This window comes from Rhinolophus sinicus, chromosome X (assembly GCF_036562045.2).
Source record: "Rhinolophus sinicus isolate RSC01 chromosome X, ASM3656204v1, whole genome shotgun sequence".
In the NCBI taxonomy this organism is placed as follows: domain Eukaryota; kingdom Metazoa; phylum Chordata; class Mammalia; order Chiroptera; family Rhinolophidae; genus Rhinolophus; species Rhinolophus sinicus.
Genome location: NC_133768.1, coordinates 1,902,569 through 1,924,110, shown reverse-complemented (window position 1 = coordinate 1,924,110; position 21,542 = coordinate 1,902,569). Strand labels below are relative to the sequence as shown.

The following is a 21,542-nucleotide window of genomic DNA, read 5'->3' as shown; positions in this document are numbered from 1 at the left end:
TCTATCTAGTGAAACTAGGAAAAATAAAAATTGAAGGAGAGATAAAGTTTCCCTTCCAAGAAAAAGTTAAGGAGTTTATCACCACCAAACCAGTACTACACTAAATGTTAAAGGGACAAGAAAAGGAGAAAGAATAAGAAGTAGAAGAAGGATAAGTAAAAGGAGAGGTGGAAGAAGGAGAAGAGTAAAAATGTAAGATAACAATAACTATGTAATGATCAAAAATAACTTTAAATGTTATTTATAAAGGGATTTATAAAGGGATTAAATGTTATTTATAAAGGGAATAACTTTAAATGTTATTTATAAAGGGATTAAATGTTCCAATCAAAAGACATAGGGTGGCTGACTGGATCAAAAACAAGACCCGTATTATGCTACCTACAAGACACACTTCAGATCAAAATATATGCACAGACTGAAAGTAAGGGGTAGAAAAAGGTATTTCATAGGAATGGAAATGAAAAAAAGTTGGGTAGTAATACTTATATCAGATAAAATAGACTTTAAAATGAAGACTATAATTAAGAGACAAAGAAGGACATTATGATAAAAGGGTCAATCCAACAGGTGGACATTTTGACACAAGTAACATCTATGCACCCAACATAGGAGCATCTAAATATATACAATAAATATTGACTGACATAAAGACAGAGATCAACAGTAATACAGTAATAGTAGGGGAATTTAACACGCCCACTGACACCAATGGAGAGATCTTCCACAAAGAAAATCAACAAGAAAACAGCGGCCTTAAATGACACACAAACCAGATGGATTTAATTTGTAGTTTTTGAACATTTTACTCTAAAGCAGTAGAATTCAAGTGCATAAGGAACATTTTCCAAAACAGTCCACATGTCATGCCACAAAACAAGTCTCAAAATATTTTAAGAACACTGAAATCATATCAAGAATCTTTTCTGATCACAACGATGAAACCAGAAGTCAATTACAAATAGAAAACTGAAAAACACAAACATATAGAGGGTAAATAAGATGATACTCTCTAATGAATGGGTTAACAATTAGATCAAGGAAAAACTAAAAAAATACCTAGAGTCAGAAAATTAAATCACACCAACAAAAGTCCATGGGACACAACCAAAGCAGTTCTAAGAGGGAAATTCATAACAATGCGGGCTTATCTAAAGAAACAACAAAAACCTCAAAAAAACAAACAAAAAACTAACCTTACACCTAAATGAAAAAGAAGAATAAACAAAACCCACCGTGAATAGGAGGAAGGAAATAATATATCAAAAGCAGTAATGAATAAATGTCTAAAAAAAGTCTAAAAAACAATACAAAATATCAATGAAATACTTTGTTGTTTGGCAAGATGCAGAAAACTGATAAACCTTTACCATACTCATGAAGAAAAAGAGAGGAACCAAATACATAAAAACAAATAAAAAAAAGTGAAAACTCACACCACACAAACACAAAGGGTTTTAAGTCAATGCTACGACCTGACGGTAGAAGCTTAGCGCGTGAGGAGTGCTTTTTGAAATCTCCCCTGGAAGTTAAAACAAACTGAACAGCTATGAGTCAATAAAGAATAGCTGAAGCAATGCATAAGCACGTCTGAAAGATCCACACATCAAAATCTCTGAAGGTTGGCAAATTGGGGAGGACTAGGGAAGAGGAAGCGCAGAGACACAGGTCTTAGGAAGCAACCCTTCGCACACTGTATCCTGGGAGAGGGAAAAGTTCATACTGAAAGTACACCTTTCATGGTCCACTTTCATGCCTGAGGGATCAGCATATAATACAGCTGATCCTAGTCATGGGGGCAGAGACCTCAGGGCAAAGACTGAATACAGAATGGTGAGTGAGAACTGCAATTCAAGACCTCACTGCCAGGCACAAAACAAAGGCATGGAGACTGGCCACCTCCATTCACCTTCCCTGTATTAGAAGTGGGCCCCAGAAGAAACTGTAGAGGAGTCAGATAAAAGACAGAATATCTACAGTTCTGAGAACTGGACAGATGGTTATAGAGCAACAGATGCACAAGGTGGCTAATGCTGGTAATACGAAAGAAGCTGGTAATAGGAAGACAGTTGTTGGCTGTAAGTCACCATTGCTCAGAGGCACAAACACACCTGCTGCCTTACCCAACAAAGTCTACACTTATATTTCCAGGCTGATCTCTGAGGGGACATCGAGGGTTGACAGGACACACAAGCTCCGCCATCAGGCAGCAGGAGCAGCTCTGGGGTTCCAGGGACTCAGAACCCATTCTCCCACCACATCCTCAAATGGAGACAGTATCCTGAGACCCAGGCAACCAAATCATGAGTGCCCACCTCCCAGGAAATCTTCCATTGCGTGAGCAGCTGAAACAGTACAAGAGAAAATAAACCAGGGACACTTACTGGAAAACAGACCTTTCTGGGCAGATCCCTGAAAGGGCAACAAAACCCACTGATACACACAGGCGTTGCATCAGGCTGCAGGAGCAGCACTGAGATTTCAGAAGCTCAGAACTCTATCACCACCCACATCCTCCCACAGAGGGGGTGCTCTCAGACCCATGTGACCTGCTTACAGAGGAGCATCCCACTTTCCAGGGAACCCACAATCACACTGCAGCCAGACCAGTGAACAGAAAATAAAGACTACAAAATGAAGACAAAATAGTAGACTGAGGAGGGGAGAAGATAAAACACCTCAGCAACACCTAATGGAAAGCAAAAAAAAAAAAAAAGAAAAAAAAATGACCTCTTATATCAATCTGCTGCAGAACCCACTCCTGTAGACCTGTAGATGCCTAGGAAGGGAAATACTAATTCATTAGTTGACATGAATGACCCAGATAACAAGGCAGCTCAGAAACAAAATGAAAACTCCACAGAAAATGAATTTAAAGATATGGATATAAGTGATTTACGTGACAGAGATGTGAAAATGCAGTTCTGAAAAAATTCAACAAGATGCAAGAAAACACACACAGGAAGTTTCATGAATTCAGAAACACAATCAAAGAACAAAATTAATATTTTATCAAAGATATGGAAATTTTTAAAAAGAACCAAACAGAAATTCTGCAGATGAAGAACTAAATAAAAGAAATTAATAATGCAATAGCCAGCTACAGAAGGAAAGCTGACCAAAAGGATGAAAGAATTCATGATATCAAAGATAGAAATCTGAAAATGACACAGATAGAAGAAAACAGATACTTGAGAATTAAAAGAAATGAAAGAACTCTACAAGAACTTTCTGACTCCATCAGAAAGTTCAACATAAAAATAACGATACCCATTAGGATATCAGAAGGAAAGAGAAAGGGAAAAAATAGAGAGACTATTCAAACAAATATTGTACAAGAATTCTCTAAACTGTTAGAAGCAAAGAAAACACCTAATTACCTCAATCCCAACAGCCCTTCTCCAAGGCACGTTGTATTGAAGCTGTCAAAATTAATCACAAAAAAAGACTTCTAAAAGCAGCCAGGGAAAAGAAGAAATTAATCTACAAAGGAAAGCCCATTAGATTATCATCAGACTTTTCAGCAGAAACTCTGTAAGCCAGGAGGGAGTGGAATCAAATACTTAAATTTCTCAAACAGAAATTACCAGCCAAGAATAATATATCCAGCAAAAATATCCTGCAGATATGAAGAAGGAATAAAGACCTTCCAGACACACGGAAGCTGAGGGAATTTTCTAACACATGACCTGCATTACAGGAACTACTAAAGTATTCAACCTCAAACAAAAAAAACAAATACAAAACCGTATCTAGTATTACAGATAGATAGACAGAAGCAGGAAATGGCAATCCATAAACAAAATAGGGCACTATACACTTAACATAACATAAAGAGGAAAGAAGAAAAAACATTTTAAAAATAAGGAAAAATCAAAATAAAACATAACTTGCTACTGCAATTCAGCAATCAACTCAATTTAAGTAAGGATAACTTGTGACAACAAAAACATAAAACAGGTGATAGTAAAGGACCAAATCTGCAAAGGGGAGTGGAGATAAGAAGCACACCGAATAAAAAGGACTACTATATATACGAAACTTTCTATTACATAAACTTAATGGTAAACACACACACACACACACACACACACACACACACACAAAATCCAGAACTCAGATTTCTAACATAAACAAAGAAGAAACAGAGGGAAATATCACAAAATACACCACAATGGAATAACACAACAAACGGCAAAGAAACAATGGAGATGCTGAGCCACCAGAAAACAAAATATAGGATAGGAAATCCTCATATATCAATGATCACCCTAAATGTAAATGGACTGAACTCACCAATAAAAAGGCACAGAGTAGCAGATTAGATCAAAAAACTAAACCCAACCATATGCTGCCTTCAAGATACACATCTCACTACAAGGACAAGCATAGACTCATAGTGAAAGGGTGGAAATTGACACTCCAAGCAAATGGTATTCAGAGAAAAGCAGGTGTACCCATACTTAATCAGATGAAACAGACTTCAACATAAAAAACGTAACAAGGGACAAAGATGGACATTTCATAATGATAAAGAAGACAATACAACAAGAAGACATTAACAGCCATCAATATTTATGCCCCCAACCAGGGCGCACCGAAATATACCAAGTAACTACTAATAGAACTAAAGGGAGAAATTGACCAAAACACAATTATAGTAGGGGACTTAAATACATCATTGACAGCTATGGATAGATCATCCAAACAGAAAATAAATAAGGAAATAGCAGCCCTGAATGACACATTAGATGAAATGGACCTAATTGACATTTAAAGAGCTCTTCATCCTAAGACATCAGACGATACCTTTTTTTCTTGTGTACATGGAACATTCTCAAGGACAGAATATATATTGGGAAATAAAACTAGCCTCAGCGAATTTAAGAAGCCTTACTCCAAACCAAGCATATTCTTTAATTATCAGGCCTGGAGATTGGATACCTACTACAAAAAGAAAGCAAGAAAACCACAAATATGTGGCAATTAAACAACTTGCTTTTAAAGAATGACTGGGTCAAAGAAGAAATAAGAGGCGAGATCAAAAGATACATAGAAACAAATGAGAATGAAAATACATCCTACCAAAATATTTGGTATGCAACGAAAACAGTTTTAAGAGGGAAATTTATATCATTACAGGCCTATCTCAAGAAACAAGAAAAATCCCAGATAAATAACCTCACATTTCACCTTAAAGAAGTAGAAAAGGAAGAACAAATGAAACCCAAAGTCAGCAGAAGAAAGGAAATAATAAGAACCAAAGCAAAACAAAATGAAAGAGAGATCAGCAAGAAAATAGAAAACATTATTCTAACAAAGCGCTGGTTCGTTGAAAAGATTAATAAAATTGACGAATCCTTGGCTAGACTAAGATAAAGACAAAAGACACATATAAACAAAATCAGAAATGAAAGAGGGAAGTTATCACAGATGCCACAGATATACAAAGGATCATCCAAGAATACTATGAAGAGCTATATGCCATCAAATTCAATAACCTAGAAGAAATGGACAAGTTCTTAGAAACATATAGCCTTCCAAGGCTGAACCATGAAGAATTGGAAAACCTACATAGACTGATCAACAGTAAGAAAATTGAATCAGTCATCCAAAACCTTCCCAAAAGCAAAAGTCCAGGACTAGATGCTTCACTAGTGAATTCTACCAAACCTTCAAAGAGGATCTATACCAATCCTGCTCAAACTCTTCCAAAAAAATTGAAGAAGTGACAAAACTGCCTAATTCACGTCATGAGGCCAACATTACCCTGATACCAAAAGCTGATAAGGATAACAGAAAAAAGAAAATTACTGGCCAATATCTCTGATGAATACAGATGCAAAAATCCCAAACAAAATTCTAGCAAATCATATACAACAATGCATTTAAAAAATTATACTTCACGATCAAGAGAGGCTCATCCCAGGAGCACAAGGATGGTTCAACATATGCACACCCATCAATGTGATACAACACATAAATAAAATAAAGGACAAAAATCATATGATTATATCAATAGATGCCAAAAAACCATTTGATAAGATACAACATTCATTTGTGATTAGAATACTTAATAAAATGGATAAAGGAGCAAAAAACCTTAACATAATAAAGGTCCTCATTATAACAAACCCTCAGCTAACATAATTAATGGTGAAAAACTGAGGCCCTTTGCTCTACGTGCAACTGTCCCTTCACCTCTGCTTTTCATCATAGTATTGGAAGTCCTAGCCAGAGCAATCAGCTAAGAGGATGAAATAAAAGGCATCTGAACTGGTAATGAAGAAATTAAACTGTCACTTTTTGCAGATGACATAATGCTATATATAGAAAACTTTAAATACTCCACCAAAAAGCTATTAGAAATCATAAAGGAATACAGTAAAGTTGCTGGCTATAAAATCAACAAAAATCCATTGCATTCCCCAAAACTAATAATCAAATCTCAGAAAAAGAAATAAGAAAACCAATTCCTTTTTCAACAACAACCAAAAGAATAAAATACCTAGGAATAAACTTTAAAAATAATGTCAAAAACCTATACACTGAAAAATTATAAGATATTTTTTAAAGAAATTGAAGAAGAAACAAAGAAACACAAAGACACTATGTTCATAGATTGGAAGAATCAACAGTTAAAATGGTCATGTTACTCAAATCAATATACAGATTTAATGCAATCCCCATGAAATCTCAATGGCATTTTTTTAAAGAAATAGAACAAAAAACAATCAAATTTTTCTGGAATGACAAAAGACCCAAAATTGCCAAAACAATACTAAGACAAAAGAATAATGTTGGAGGTATCACAGTCCCTGACTTCAGCTTGTACTATAAGGTAGCAATAATCAAAACATTATGGTATTGGCAGTAAAACAGACACATAGACCAGTGGAATAGAATTGAAAACCCAGAAATAAACTCACACAAATATGGAGAGATAATTTTCAATAAAGGAGCCAAAAACATAAAGTCTGTTCAATAAGTGGTGCTGGGAAAATGGGAAAGCCAAGTGTGAAAGAATGAAACTAGACTGACTGCTAAATGTCACCATGTATCAAAATAAACTCAAAATGGATCAAAGACCTGAATCATAAACTGGATAGAAGAAAACATAGTTACTAAACTTATGACCCTTGAGTTCAAAGAGGAGTTCATGAATTTGACCTCAACAGCAAGGGAGTAAAAGCTAAAGCTAAAATAACTGAATTAGACTAAAAAGCTTCTTCATAGCAAAAGAAACCATCAACCAAAGAGACAACCAAGCCAATGGGCGCAGATATTTGCAACCAATCTTTCCAATAAGGGGCTAATATCAAAAATATATAAGGAACTCACACAACTCAACAACAACAAAAAACAAACAACCCAATTGAAAAATGGGCCAAGGACCTGAAGAGACATTTCTCCAAAGAGGACATATAAGTGGCCAACAGACACATGAAAAAATGCTCAACATCACTAATCATCAGAGAAATGCAAATCCAAACCACAATGAGCTATCAAATCATACCTGTTAGAATGGCTGTCATCAACAAGACAAATAATAGCAAGTGTTGAAGAGGCTGTAGAAAAAAAAGAACCCACATATACTGTTGGTACAGCCACTATGGAAAAGAGTATGGAGGTTATTCAAAAAATTAAGAATGAATTACCACATGACCCAGCAATCCCTCTCATCAGTATCCACTCAAAAAAATCTGAAGACATTTATCCAAAGATTTATGTACTCCGTTGTTCACCGCAGCATTATTTACAGTAGCCAAGACATGAAAACAAAGTGTGCTTTGACAGATGATTGAATAAAGAAGATGTGGTATATATACAATGGGATACTATTCAGCCATAAGGAAAGATGAAATACTGCCATTTGTGACAACATGGATGGATCTTGAGATTATCATATAAGTAATATAAGTCAGACAGAAAATTCATAAACTATATGACTTCAATCATATGTGGGATATAAAACTGAAAACAACAAAGGGACAAGAGAAACAAACAAAAACTCATAGATACAGACAACAGTTTAGTGGTTACCAGTGTATAAATTGGGAGGTAGAAGAGAAAAAAGGGGATCAAATATATGGTAATGGAAGGAGAACTGACTCTGGGTTTGAACACACAATGTGATATATAAATCATGTATTATAGCATTTTACACTGAACCCTATATAATTTTAGTAACCATTGTCAACCTAATAAATGCCACAAAAGATTATATCCCAAGAAACTAGACAAACAGAAATAGACGGATAAATTCCTAGGAGCATACACTCTTCCAATACTGATTTAAGAATAATCCAAAAATCTGAAAGGCTGTATAGTACTAATGAGATCAAATAAAGAATTAAAAAACTCCCAAAACAAACAAGAACATTTGCAAAGAGGGCTTCAAAGGTGATTTTGATCAAACATTCAAAAAAGAATCAGCACCCACTTTTGTCAAAATATTCCAAAAATTTCAAGAGGAGACACAAGGCACCCCAAGCTCATTTTACGAGGCTACCCTTACCCTGATTCCAAAACCAAACAAATGTATTACAAAAAAATAATAATGACATCATAGTCCAAACAAAAATATGAAGATAAAAATCACATGATCTTATCAATATATATTGTGAAAAAGCGTTTGACAAAACCCATCATCCACTCGCGATAAAAACACCAAAATGGGATAAAGGACATATATGACAAACTGACAGGTTGTATCATATTAAAAGTGAAGAGCTAAAACTGTTTTCCTTAATATCAGGAACAAGACAAGAATGTGTACTTTCACTTTTATTCAACATAGTAGTGGAAGTCCCAACCACAGCAATTGCACAAGGAAAAGAAATAAAAGGCATCCAAATTGGAAAGGAAGAAGTACAACTGTCATTATTTGAAGAAGACATGATATATTTGTAGATACCCCTCAAAGTCCCTACAAAACCTATTAGAACTAATAAATAAATTCAGTAAAGCAGCAGAACGCAAAATTAATATTAAGAAATTGATTACATTTTTATACACCAGTAACAAATTTTCAGAAAGAGAAATTAAGAAACAATCCCATTCACAACTGCATCAAAAAACCAACAAAAAGCAACAACCTAGGAATAAATTTAACCAAGGACATAAAAGACTTGCTCTTGGAAAATTGTAAGACACTAAAGAAAGAAATTGAAAACAAATAAATGGAGGCATACATCATGCTATTGCAGAGGAACAATTAACTTCGTTGTAATGTCCATACTTTGCAAAGTAATCTACAGATTCAATACAATCCCTATCAAAACACCAATGGCATTTTTCACAGACCTAGAACAAATAATCCTAAAATTTATATGGAACCATAACAGATCCCAAGTAGCCACGGCAACGTTGAGAGAAAAGGATCAAGTTAGTTGCATCACTATACCTCCTAACTATACTACAAAGCTATAATAATCAAACAGCATGGTGCCAGTATAAAAACTGGTACACAGAAAATGGAACAGAATAGAGGGCCCAGAAATAAAACCAGCCTATATGGTCATTTAATCTATGACATAAAAGGCAAGACTATATAATGTAGTAAAGACAGTCTCGGCAATAAATGGTGTCAGAAAAACTGGACAGAATTCTTTGCATGTCTGTGATGTCAGTTGTCAAAAATTACAGGGACATAAAATTTTTATACCATATAAAGAATAAACTTGGGAGTTTGGGAAAAATGGCGGCGTGATGTGAGCCTCTGTAAAGCTCCCCTGGAATTTACAAAGAATCGAACAACAAAAACTCCACAAAAAACTCCCTGCACAGCAGACAGGCAAGACGAAGAGGCCCACTACCGACTAAAATCACCTACAGGTGGGAGATTCGCGCCAGTGGGGGGAGGAGAAAGGGAGAAGTGAACGGAGACAGAGCCGCGCGGGCGCAGGACGCAGACCTAGCTCAGTGCTCTGAGCTCGCTGCTTCCCAGAACTACCGAAGCTGCGGGACAGGGAAGACCTGGAGCTGCTAGGGCTCCGCCAGGGTTCCACAGGGCTGAGGGGACAGCATATAATACGGCTGAACCCAACGCTCACGGCAGAGACCTCGGAGAAAAGACTGAGGGAAAAACGCTGAAAACGGTGGTTTAAGCCCTCACTGCCGAGCAGAGAACAAACCTTTAGGCACTGAGATTAGCCGCGCCCTCCCTCCCCTCCCAGAGCTCGCCCCGCCCCCACCTGCCAGGTGCTAGAAACGAAACAGTAGCAGTGTCAGATCAAACCAAAAGAAAATTTGCTGTTTTGAGAACTGTGGACCAAAGACACAAATTCATAGCCCAACTAGTTCTGGCAAAGGGGAGGGAGCTGTGGAAGCAGCACCAGCTGTGGTGGTGGTCCCTGCCATTGCTCTGGGCCACCTATCAAAACTCACCCCGCCCTGGCCCCACCTATTTGGGTGGATACCTGCAGGAGTAAACAGAACTGCTGAAACATACGGACTCTGAATCAGGAGCTGGAAGAGCCTTGGAACATCAAAAGCTCTCCGCATACCCACCTGGACACTGAGCCCTGTGACCTAGACGAACTATTAACAGAGGAGAAGCCCGTCTCCCAGGGAATCCCCCCATTGTGTGAGAAGCTGGAATAGTGCGGAGAAAACAAAGCACTACTGTGTGGGAGAAGAAAAATAAGTTGCAGTTGGAGAAATAATGAAACATTCTACCAACAAGTACTGGAAAAGAAAAGAAAGACCGCTTTCTATCAACCTGTTGCAGAAGTCACTCCTGTAGATGTCTAGGAAGAGAAACAGTAAACCAGTAATCACAATGAATAACCAAGGCAACAAGATAGCTCAGAAAGAAAGTGAAAAATCTCCAGAAAAGGCACTTAAAGATACAGAAATATGTGACTTAAATGACAGAGAACTCAAGATTGCAGTTCTGAAAAAAGTCAACGAGATACAAGAAAACACAGATAGGCAGTTAAATGAACTCAGAAACTCAATCAAAGAACAGCATGAGCATTTTACAAAAGAGATTGAAATTTTAAAAAGAACCAAATAGAATTTCTGGAGATTAAGAACTCAATAGAAGAAATTAAGAATGAAATAACCAGCTTAGGTAGTAGAGTTGACCAGATGGAGGAAAGAATCAGTGCCATCAAAGATAGAAACCTGGAAATGACACAGATAGAAGAAGAAAGAGACTTGAGACTTAAAAGAAATGAAAGAACTCTACAAGAACTTTCTGACTCCATCAGAAAGAGCAATATAAGAATAATGGGCATACCAGAAGGAGAAGAAAGAGAGAACAGAACAGAGAATATATTCAAACAAATTGTCGATGAGAACTTCCCAAATTTGTGGACAGAACTGGACCCTCGAATCCAAGAAGCAAATAGAACACCTAGTTACCTCAATCCCAACAGGCCTTCTCCAAGGCACATTGTATTGAAGCTGTCTAAAATCAACGACAAAGAAAGAATCCTCAAGGCAGCCAGGGAAAAGAAGACGGTAACTTACAAAGGAAAGCCCATTAGATTATCATCAGATTTTTCAGCAGAAACTCTACAAGCCAGGAGGGAGTGGAAACAAATATTCAAACTATTGAAAGAGAGAAATCATGAGCCAAGAATAATATATCCAGCAAAGATATCCTTTAGATATGAAGGAGGAATAAAGACCTTTCCAGACATACAGAAGCTGAGGGAATTTTCTAATACACGACCTGCACTACAAGAAATACTAAAGGAGGCTATTCGACCACCATCAACAGGGACAATTTGTGGCAACCAAAACATGAAAAGGGGGAGAGTAAAGGCCTGAACCGGAATATGGGAATGGAGAAAGTAAGCGTGCTGAAGAAAATGGAATACTCTAAATATCAAACTTTCTTTTACATAAACTTAAGGGTAACCACTCAAAAAAAATCCAGAACTGAAATATATACTGAAATAAAAGAAGAAACAGAGGGAAACATCATAGAATACCACCACACAGAAATAATAGACAACAACAAAAAGGCAAAGAAACAATGGAGACACAGCCTTACCAGAAAACTAAAGATAGAATGAGAGGAAATCCTCACATATCTATAATCTCCCTAAATGTAAATGGACTGAACTCACCAATAAAAAGGCACAGAGTAGCAGATTGGATCAAACACTAAACTCAACCATATGCTGTCTCCAAGAGACACATCTCAGCTACAAGGACAAGCATAGACTGAAAGTGAAAGGGTGGAAATTGACACTCCAAGCAAATGGTACCAAGAGAAAATCAGGTGTAGCAATAATGATATCAGATGAAGCAGACTTCAAGGTGAAAAAGATAACAAGAGACAAAGATGGACATGTCATAATGGTGAAGGGAACTGTACAACAAGAAGACATAACAGTCATCAATATTTATGCCCCCAATCAGGGAGCACCAAAATACACCAAGCAACTACTAACAGAACTAAAGGGAGAAATTGACCAAAACACAATTATACTAGGGGACTTAAATACATCATTGACAGCTATGGATAGATCATCCAAACAGAAAATAAATAACGAAATAGTAGCCCTAAATGACACATTAGATGAAATGGACATAATTGACATTTATAGAGCACTTCATCCTAAAACATCAGACTATACATTCTTTTCTAGTGTACATGGAACATTCTCAAGGATAGACCATATATTGGGACATAAAATCAGTCTCAACAAATTTAAGAAGATTGAAATCATACCATGCATATTCTCTGATCACAAGGCTTTGAAATTGATATCAACTGTAAAAAGAAAGCGGAAAAACACAAATACATGGAGATTAAACAACATACTTTTAAAGAAGGACTGGGTCAAAGAAGAAATTAGAGGAGAGATCAAAAGATACATAGAAACAAATGACAATGAAAATACATCCTACCAAAATTTTTGGGATGCAGCGAAAGCAGTTTTAAGAGGGAAATTTATCTCATTACAGGCCTATCTCAAGAAACAAGAAAACTCCCAAATAAATAACCTCATGTTACACCTTAAAGAACTAGAAAAAGAAGAACAAGTAAAACCCAAGGTCAGCAGAAGAAAGGAAATAACAAAAATTAGAGCAGAACTAAATGAAATAGAGAACAAAAAGACAATAGAAAAATTAATGTGACAAAGAGCTGGTTCTTTGAAAAGATTAACAAAATTGACAAACCCTTGGCTAGACTTACTAAGATAAAAAGAGAGAAGACACTAATTAACAAAATCAGAAACGAAAAAGGGGAAGTTATCACGGACACCACAGAAATACAAAGGATCATCCAAGAATACTATGAAGGACTATATGCCACCAAATTCAACAACCTAGAAGAAATGGACAAGTTCTTAGAAACATATAGCCTTCCAAGGCTGAACCATGAAGAACTGGAAAATCTAAACAGACCGATCACCAGTAATGAAATTGAATCAGTCATCCAAAACCTTCCCAAAAGCAAAAGTCCGGGACCAGATGGCTTCACTAGTGAATTCTACCAAACCTTCAAAGAGGATCTAATACCAATCTTGCACAAACTCTTCCAAAAAATTGAAGAAGAGACAGTACTCCCTAACTCATTTTATGAGGCCAACATTACCCTGATACCAAAACCTGGTAAGGACAGCACAAAAACAGAAAACTACAGACCAATATCTCTGATGAATACTGATGCAAAAATCCTAAATAAAATTCTAGCAAATCGAATACAACAATGCATTAAAAAGATTATTCATCACGACCAAGTGGGGTTCATCCCCGAGGCACAAGGATGGTTCAACATCCGCAAATCCATCAATGTGATACATCACATAAACAAAATAAAGGACACAAATCATATGATTATATCAATTGATGCAGAAAAAGCATTTGACAAGATACAACCATTTATGATTAAAACACTTAATAAACTAGGTATAGGAGGAAAATACCTTAACATAATAAAGGCCATATATGACAAGCCCTCAGCTAATCTCATAATTAGTGGTGAAAAACTGAAGCCCTTTGCTCTACATTCAGGAACACGAATGGCTGTCCCCTATCACCTCTGCTTTTCAACACAGTGTTGGACGTCCTTGCCAGAGCAATCAGGCAAGAGAAAGAAATAAAAGGCATCCAAATTGGGAATGAAGAAGTTAAATTATCACTCTTTGCAGAGGACATGATGCTATATATAGAAAACCCTAAAGACTCCACCAAAAAGCTATTAGAAACAATCAATGAATACAGTAAAGTTGCTGGCTACAAGATCAACGCACAAAAGTCCATTGCCTTCCTATATACTAACAATGAAATCTCAGACAAAGAAATAGAAAAAACAATTCCTGTTGCAGTTGCAACAAAAAGAATAAAATACCTAGGAATAAACTTAAGCAAGGATGTGAAAGACCTATATGCTGAAAACTATAAGACTTTTTTGAAAGAAATTGAAGAAGACACAAAGAAATGGAAAGACATTCCGTGCTCATGGATTGGAAGAATCAACATAGTTAAAATGCCATATTACCCAAAGCAATATACAGATTCAATGCAATCCCCATGAAAATCCCAAGGGCATATTTTAAAGAAATAGAACAAAAAATCATCAGATTTGTTTTGAACAACAAATAGCCAAAGCAATCTTAAGAAAAAAGAACAATAATGGAGGTATCACACTTCCTGACTTTGGCTTGTACTACAGGGCTACAATAATCAAAACAGCATGGTATTGGCAGAAAAACAGACACATAGACCAATGGAATAGAATTGAGAACCCAGAAATAAAATCACATAAATATGGACAGATAATTTTTGACAAAGAAGCAAAAAACATACAATGGAGCAAAGACAGCCTCTTCAATAAATGGTGCTGGGAGAATTGGATAACCACGTGCAAAAGAATGAAACTGGACTGCTATTTGTCACCATGTACCAAAGTTAATTCAAAATGGATCAAAGACTTAAGCATAAGACCTGACACAATAAACTGCATAGAAGAAAACATAGGTACTAAACTTATGGACCTTGGGTTCAAAGAGCATTTTATGAACTTGACTCCAAAGGCAATGGAAGTAAAAGCTAAAATAAACGAATGGGACTATATGAAACTTAAAAGCTTCTGCACAGCAAAAGAAACCATTGACAAAATAAAGAGGCCACCAACTGAATGGGAGAAGATTTTTGCAAACAGTGCCTCCGATAAGGGGCTAGTATCCAGAATATACAAGGAACTCATGCAACTCAACAACAAAAAAACAAACAACCCAATTGAAAAATGGGCAGAGGACTTGAAGAGACATTTCTCCAAAGAGGACATACAAATGGCAAATAGACATATGATAAAATGCTCAACATCACTAATCATCAGAGAAATGCAAATCAAAACCACAATGAGATATCACCTCACCCCAGTCAGAATGGCTATCATCAACAAGACAAATAGTAACAAATGTTGGAGAGGCTGTGGAGAAAAAGGAACCCTCATACACTGTTGCTGGGAATGCAGACTGGTGCAGCCGTTATGGAAGGCAGTGTGGAGGTTCCTCAAAGAATTACGAATAGAATTGCCATATGACCCAGCAATCCCGCTCCTGGGTATCTACCCAAAAATCTGAAAACATTTAGAGATAAAGACACATGTGCTCCAATGTTCATTGCAGCTTTGTTTACGGTGGCCAAGACATGGAAACAACCAAAATGTCCTTCGATAGATGAATGGATAAAGAAGTTGTGGTATATATACACAATGGAATACTATTCGGCGGTAAGAAAAGATGATATAGGAACATTTGTGACAACATGGATGGATCTTGAGAGTGTAATGCTGAGCGAAATAAGTCAGACAGAAAAAGCAGAGAACCATGTGATTTCACTGATATGTGGTATATAAACCAAAAACAACAAAAGAACAAGACAAACAAATGAGAAACAGAAACTCATAGACACAGACAATGGTTTGGTGGTTGCCAGAGGGTAAGGGTGTTGGGGGTTGGGGGGTTGGAGATGAGGGTAAGGGGGATCGAATATATGGTGATGGGAGGAGAACTGACTCTGGGTGATGAACACACAATGGGATTTATAGATGATGTAGTACAGAATTGTACACCTGAAATCTATGTAATTTTACTAACAATTGTCACCCCAATAAATTTAATAAAATAAAATTAAAAAATAAAATAAAAAATAAAAGAATAAACTCAAAATGGATTAAAGACTTAAATGTTAGACCTGAACCATAAAACTCCTAGAAGAAAACATAGTAAACTCTGACATTGCTCTCAATTATATTTTTTTAATATGTTTCTATGGACAAGGGGAAAAATGAAAAAGGAAGCAAATGAGACTACATCAAACTAAAACGTTTTTGCACAACAAAGGAAACCACCAAGAAACGAAACCACAAACTACTGAATGGGAGAAGATATTCACCGACAATACATCTGATAAGGGGCTAATATCCAAAATTTATAAAGAACTCACACAACATAACACCAAAAAAACTAAACAACCCAATTGAAACATGGGCAGAGGACCTGAGTAGACATCTCTCCAAAGAGGACATACAGATAGATGCTGAACATCACTAATCACCAGAGAAATGCAAATAAAAACCACAATGAGATATCACCTCACAGCTGTCAGAATGGCCATCATCAATAAATTAGCAAACAAGTGTTGGTGAGGATGTGGAGAAAAGGGAACCCTTGTTCATTGTTGGTGGGATTGCAAATTGGTCCAGCCATTATCGAATAGTGAAATAAGTCAGAGAGATTAAGACAAATACCAAATGATTTAACTTGTATGTGGAATGTAAAGAAACAAAATGAACAAACAAAATTGAAAGAAATTCAGATACAGAGAACAAATGGACAATTACCAGGTGGGAGGAGGTTTGGGGAGCTGGATGAAATGGTGATTATAAGAAAAACTGGAAGTTATAAAATAATCACAGCATGTAAAATACAGCACAGGGAATATAATATAATCAAATAATATGGTAATAACTATGTATGGTGTCAAAGGGGTACTAGAGTTATTGGGGTGATTACTTTATAAATTATATAAATGTCTAACCACTAGAGTGTACACCAAAACTAATACAACATTGTCGAATGTTAATGAAAACACAATACTGTTAAGTTCTGACTAGGATAAGAACAGCCAATACTTTTTCATGAGATTCTGTGATAAAATTTGTTAGTAACTATATGAGCTAAATAGAAAAGATACCTAATTAACAGATTCTACTTAAAATGAAATAGTACCACTTCACTAATTTGAACTACTACCTTAAAGCAATCAAAAAGATGATCAAGTTGTTCAGGAGAAAAATCCCAAGCCAACTTTGCTAGGAGATCATGTACATTCTTAACAATGGCTTCATGTTTTCCTGCCTGTTGAAAAAGCAAAAATGTATAAATAAAAGTTTACAAAAAGAAAAACCATAGTATACTTACATTTCAATAAAGGCAGAAAGTATGTTGCTATGTGAACTGTTAATAAAACATGCACATTCCCAACTGCTTCAACTGAGTTTATTACAGAATTGTTTATATTTTAAATGCTTAAAGCTGCCACTTGCACTCATTTTGTACTCAGTTTCTTGGTATAAATGTAATGGACTTTTGCATTTATGTGAATGTTTACTACAGAATATTTTCTTATAAAATTAAGAAAAAATAAGGTAAAATATTTGATTTTTCAAAACTGAAAACTTAAGTGCTCACTAATGGCCAAGATTCAGTATTTTGTTGGTTTCTCTTAAAAAATCTTTATTATCTAGAGCTTAATATTTCCCAACTAATCCATAGGGAAAAAAAACCTCGTCATTAATATAAAGAAATTATGCATAATCCTTCTGAAACAAAAAGGTTACATATCCTTATGAAAAGTTAGTCTTCTATAAAAATCCTAAGTTTTTATAAGCAAATAGTAATGTTATTCTTGTGATGTTTATATCCTCATATAATTCATAGGAAAAACATCAACTTCTAATTGTTATATATCTATATATATGTAAGAATCATATAGCATAATTTATACCCATTAGTAAATGATGCCAAAATGCAGGAAACTTGTTTTTAATCTTTAAAAAACTTCTTGGCAGGATTTGTGTATATGAGGGTCTGACAATTAAGTTCGGGAACTCATCCTAAAAATAGTGCTACACACCTCATTGCTGAATATCACTACAGTAACCTTCAAAGTACTCCCCTTGGGAAGCTGTACACTGATGGCAGTGCCTAGTCCACCCTTCAAAGCCATTTTGGAACTCTTTTTCTGAAATGACCATCAGAGCTATCGTTGTATGACCCCTGATGTCCTGAATGTCATCAAAATGTCTTCCTATCAATATTTCCTTTATCTTCGGATAAAGAAAGAAGTCTTTGGGGGCCAGATCAGGTGTAGGGAGGGTGTTCCAATATAGATATTTGTTTACTAAAAACTTCCTCACAGACAGTGCCTTGTTAGCTGGTGCAGTGTCGTGATGCAAGAGCCATGACTTGGTGATGAAAAGTTCAGGTCGTCTTTTTCATGCAGCCTTTATGTCACTTCCAAATAGCAAACTTGTTTAACTGTTTGTCCAGTTGGTACAAATTCATAATGAATAATCCCCCATAATGAATAATCCAAAAATGTTAGCAACTTGTTACAACATGTTCGCAAACTTAATTGTCAGACCTTCATGTATCAAATGTTTAAATCTACTAAAATAAATACAAATTCACCTGCCACTACATATGACTAACACAAGTTATGTAATTTTTTAGTATCTTTCTTATAAAAACAAAATAACCATCATCTTAAATTTGTTACCTGTGCTGCCCAGATATTATCAAGATCCTGTAATGTAAGAGCTTTTTCTTTAATCACAAAACGAAGGATCTTCTCTAGCTTTTCAACATACTGAGGTTGATGAAGACTATCTCGTAAGACTATGGATAATATATTATTCTGTTGTATCCATTCCTAAATGTAATAGAAAAATGTTGCAAAGCAGAAACTAAAAGAAGCATTTTTTAAAAAGCAAAATAGGGTGAGGGAATTGATTAAAAGAGGTAAAAAAAAATACAAACTTACAGTCATGAGATAAATAAGTACTGCAAATGTACTACACAACATGATGTCTATAGTTAAGAGTGCTGTATGGTACTTTTGAAAATAAAGACAGTAGATCCTAAGAGTTCTTGTCACAAGGAAAAACCTTTTTTCTTTACTTTTTTGTATCTATATGAGATGATGAAGTAAACCATACTTGAGATAAGCATTTCACAATATATATGTCAATTCATTTTATGCTTGCACATTAAACTTATGTAATGCTGTATGTCAATTACATCTCAAAACCAGAAGAAACAGAAAATAAAAACATTGTTTGGACTTCTAAAAAACATCAAAAACTCAAAAATCCACACCACATTTGTATTCTCAATTATAGTAATAAAATATATTTGTTTTTTAATTCAAAATTATTCAATAATGCAATTACATGGAATGTAATTTTGCACACAAAATGCTCCTACAAATGTGCTAAATTTACAAATTATAACTCATTAGTGTAATGTGCTTCTTGTTGCTTTAATGCAAAATCATTAAACATTACAATAAACTGTTGCACAGAATTTAATTTAACATACAGAAATAAATATGCTATCCCAGCACACTTCTTAAAGTATCTGTGGAGCTCAATTCGTCTTTTATTTCCAATCTTGGATTTTGAAAAAAAAAAAAAAAAATATATATATCTCAGCAATAATAAACCGCTTCAAAAGTTTCTGAACAAACTCATTTCCTATACTTGTCAAGTACTAATAACAATTCAAGGACTAAATTTGTGAGAAGTAAACATTTGGAGTAGTTCTGCACTGGACATTCTACAAAACAGACTAATTGTATACATGAAACTTGATCCCCCAAAAGAGCCAAAACCTGGGTCTACAATGATACTATTTCTCAATAAATACCATCCAAATTTCCTCAAAACTTAATCACATTTTGATCAGTTACACTATTTATCTGAAGACTCCTTTATAATTGCGCTATTAACTGCTATTCATTTCAACACTAAATTATATATATTTATGCTAAACAGTTTTCTTTCAATGTCAAAATGATATAGATATGTGATTTAAAAATGAAGTGCATAAAGTAATAATTAATCCATGGAGATTTTATTCTTTTAATTTAATCCCCATTTTAAAACTTCTCAGTATGTCAACTGATTCACTAGATTGCAGATCTACACCTCTTTCTACTTCTCTAAAGATCACCTCTTTCTACTTCATCTAACCAAACCATCAAACTAGAATTGCAACATAAACATCTACATTAAACAATAAATTCCCGTTACCACTTCCAAATAACAAATCATTTGTTATTACTACTATAAAGAAAGTTTTATGATTTCATAGCCATGAATCAATTTCCTATTTCAGTTTTTCTAATTCTTGATTTAACAGTAACTGGTGTTAATCTACTTGGTCTTAAGCAAATTATTATTCATTAAAGAGATATCAAAGGGGTTTACCGCCATTCGTTCGGCTGTCAGCCACTCTTCTTCCTCAGGATTACTATGCCGATGAGTATAATATGATACACTAGATATAACCTTGTTAATTTCATTCAGAGCATTCATCTTTCCATTAAAAGAAGAAATTTGTAACAATCTGTAAGAGAAATTTCTATTAAGTTCTCATTAAGAAATCAAGCAAATAATTATTTAAAGAGGAAAATATCTTACCTGAGTATCATTTTCAACCTAAAAGTTTCTAAATTTTTTATAGTTTCTTCTTGTCCTGAAATCCTTGAAGCTAAATTCTTCAGAGATTTAATAATCATTGATAGGGCATCATTTTTGTTTTCATTCTTTGCTTCTTTTTTTAATTCCTCATCAGTTAAATTTTCTAAAAATCGTGGAACTATTTCTATAACTGGAAGAAAGTATTTTTTCACTGTGTGTTGACTAAGAAACTCGTAACACTGTCCAAATGGTCTGAAATTAAAAACAAACAAACAAACAAACAAAAAAAACCTGTAAAATTTCTGCAACATCCAATATTTTTATCAGGACTGAACTCCCACACTAATTTCAACACTTAAAAAAAAACTCAAGTTATCAGTTTAAAATAAGAAGCAAGCAGACTAGAAAACAAAAATTCAGTAATTTTTAAGGCAATAAAATAAATTTTATATTATATTAAATATTAATTTTAAAATGACTTACTTAATAAGGGCTGCAATTATTTGAACACTTAATGCCGATCCATTAATAAAACGATCATGCAAAATCTGGAACCCATTTAATGTGCCAAATTTATTGATGAGATCCACTAGCCAACCCTGCAACACAAGTTAATGATGAATACTTTCCTTTAAAAAAAAAAAGAAAAATGTTATTATCTAAAACACGTTTGAAATAAGTCAGAAATAGAAAGTTCAATAATATAATTACGCGGAGTAATCTTTAAAAAGAATACAAAATATTTTAATTATATGGTCATAAATATATTCATGAAGTTTTAAAACTTTTCATATTATACTTTCTTCTCTTATCCCCAGAGCCAAAAACAGCTAGGTTTCAATTAGAGAGTAGGTCATTAGGG

The 21,542-nt window shown here is 34.9% G+C and overlaps 1 protein-coding gene across 6 annotated transcripts in view; it reads right to left on the bottom strand.

Moving 5' to 3' along the window:
* Positions 1-21,542, bottom strand: part of LOC141567002 (ubiquitin carboxyl-terminal hydrolase 9X-like) — a 176,955-nt gene that overhangs the window by 100,950 nt on the left and 54,463 nt on the right. For all 6 annotated transcript variants that reach the window (XM_074323490.1, XM_074323489.1, XM_074323488.1 and 3 more), the window contains 5 exons: positions 21,164-21,279; positions 20,681-20,932; positions 20,468-20,606; positions 18,757-18,909; positions 17,229-17,333 (listed from right to left, as the gene is read on the bottom strand). In XM_074323490.1, the coding sequence (XP_074179591.1) occupies positions 17,229-17,333; positions 18,757-18,909; positions 20,468-20,606; positions 20,681-20,932; positions 21,164-21,279 (765 nt within the window). The remainder of the gene's footprint in view (positions 1-17,228; positions 17,334-18,756; positions 18,910-20,467; positions 20,607-20,680; positions 20,933-21,163; positions 21,280-21,542) is intronic.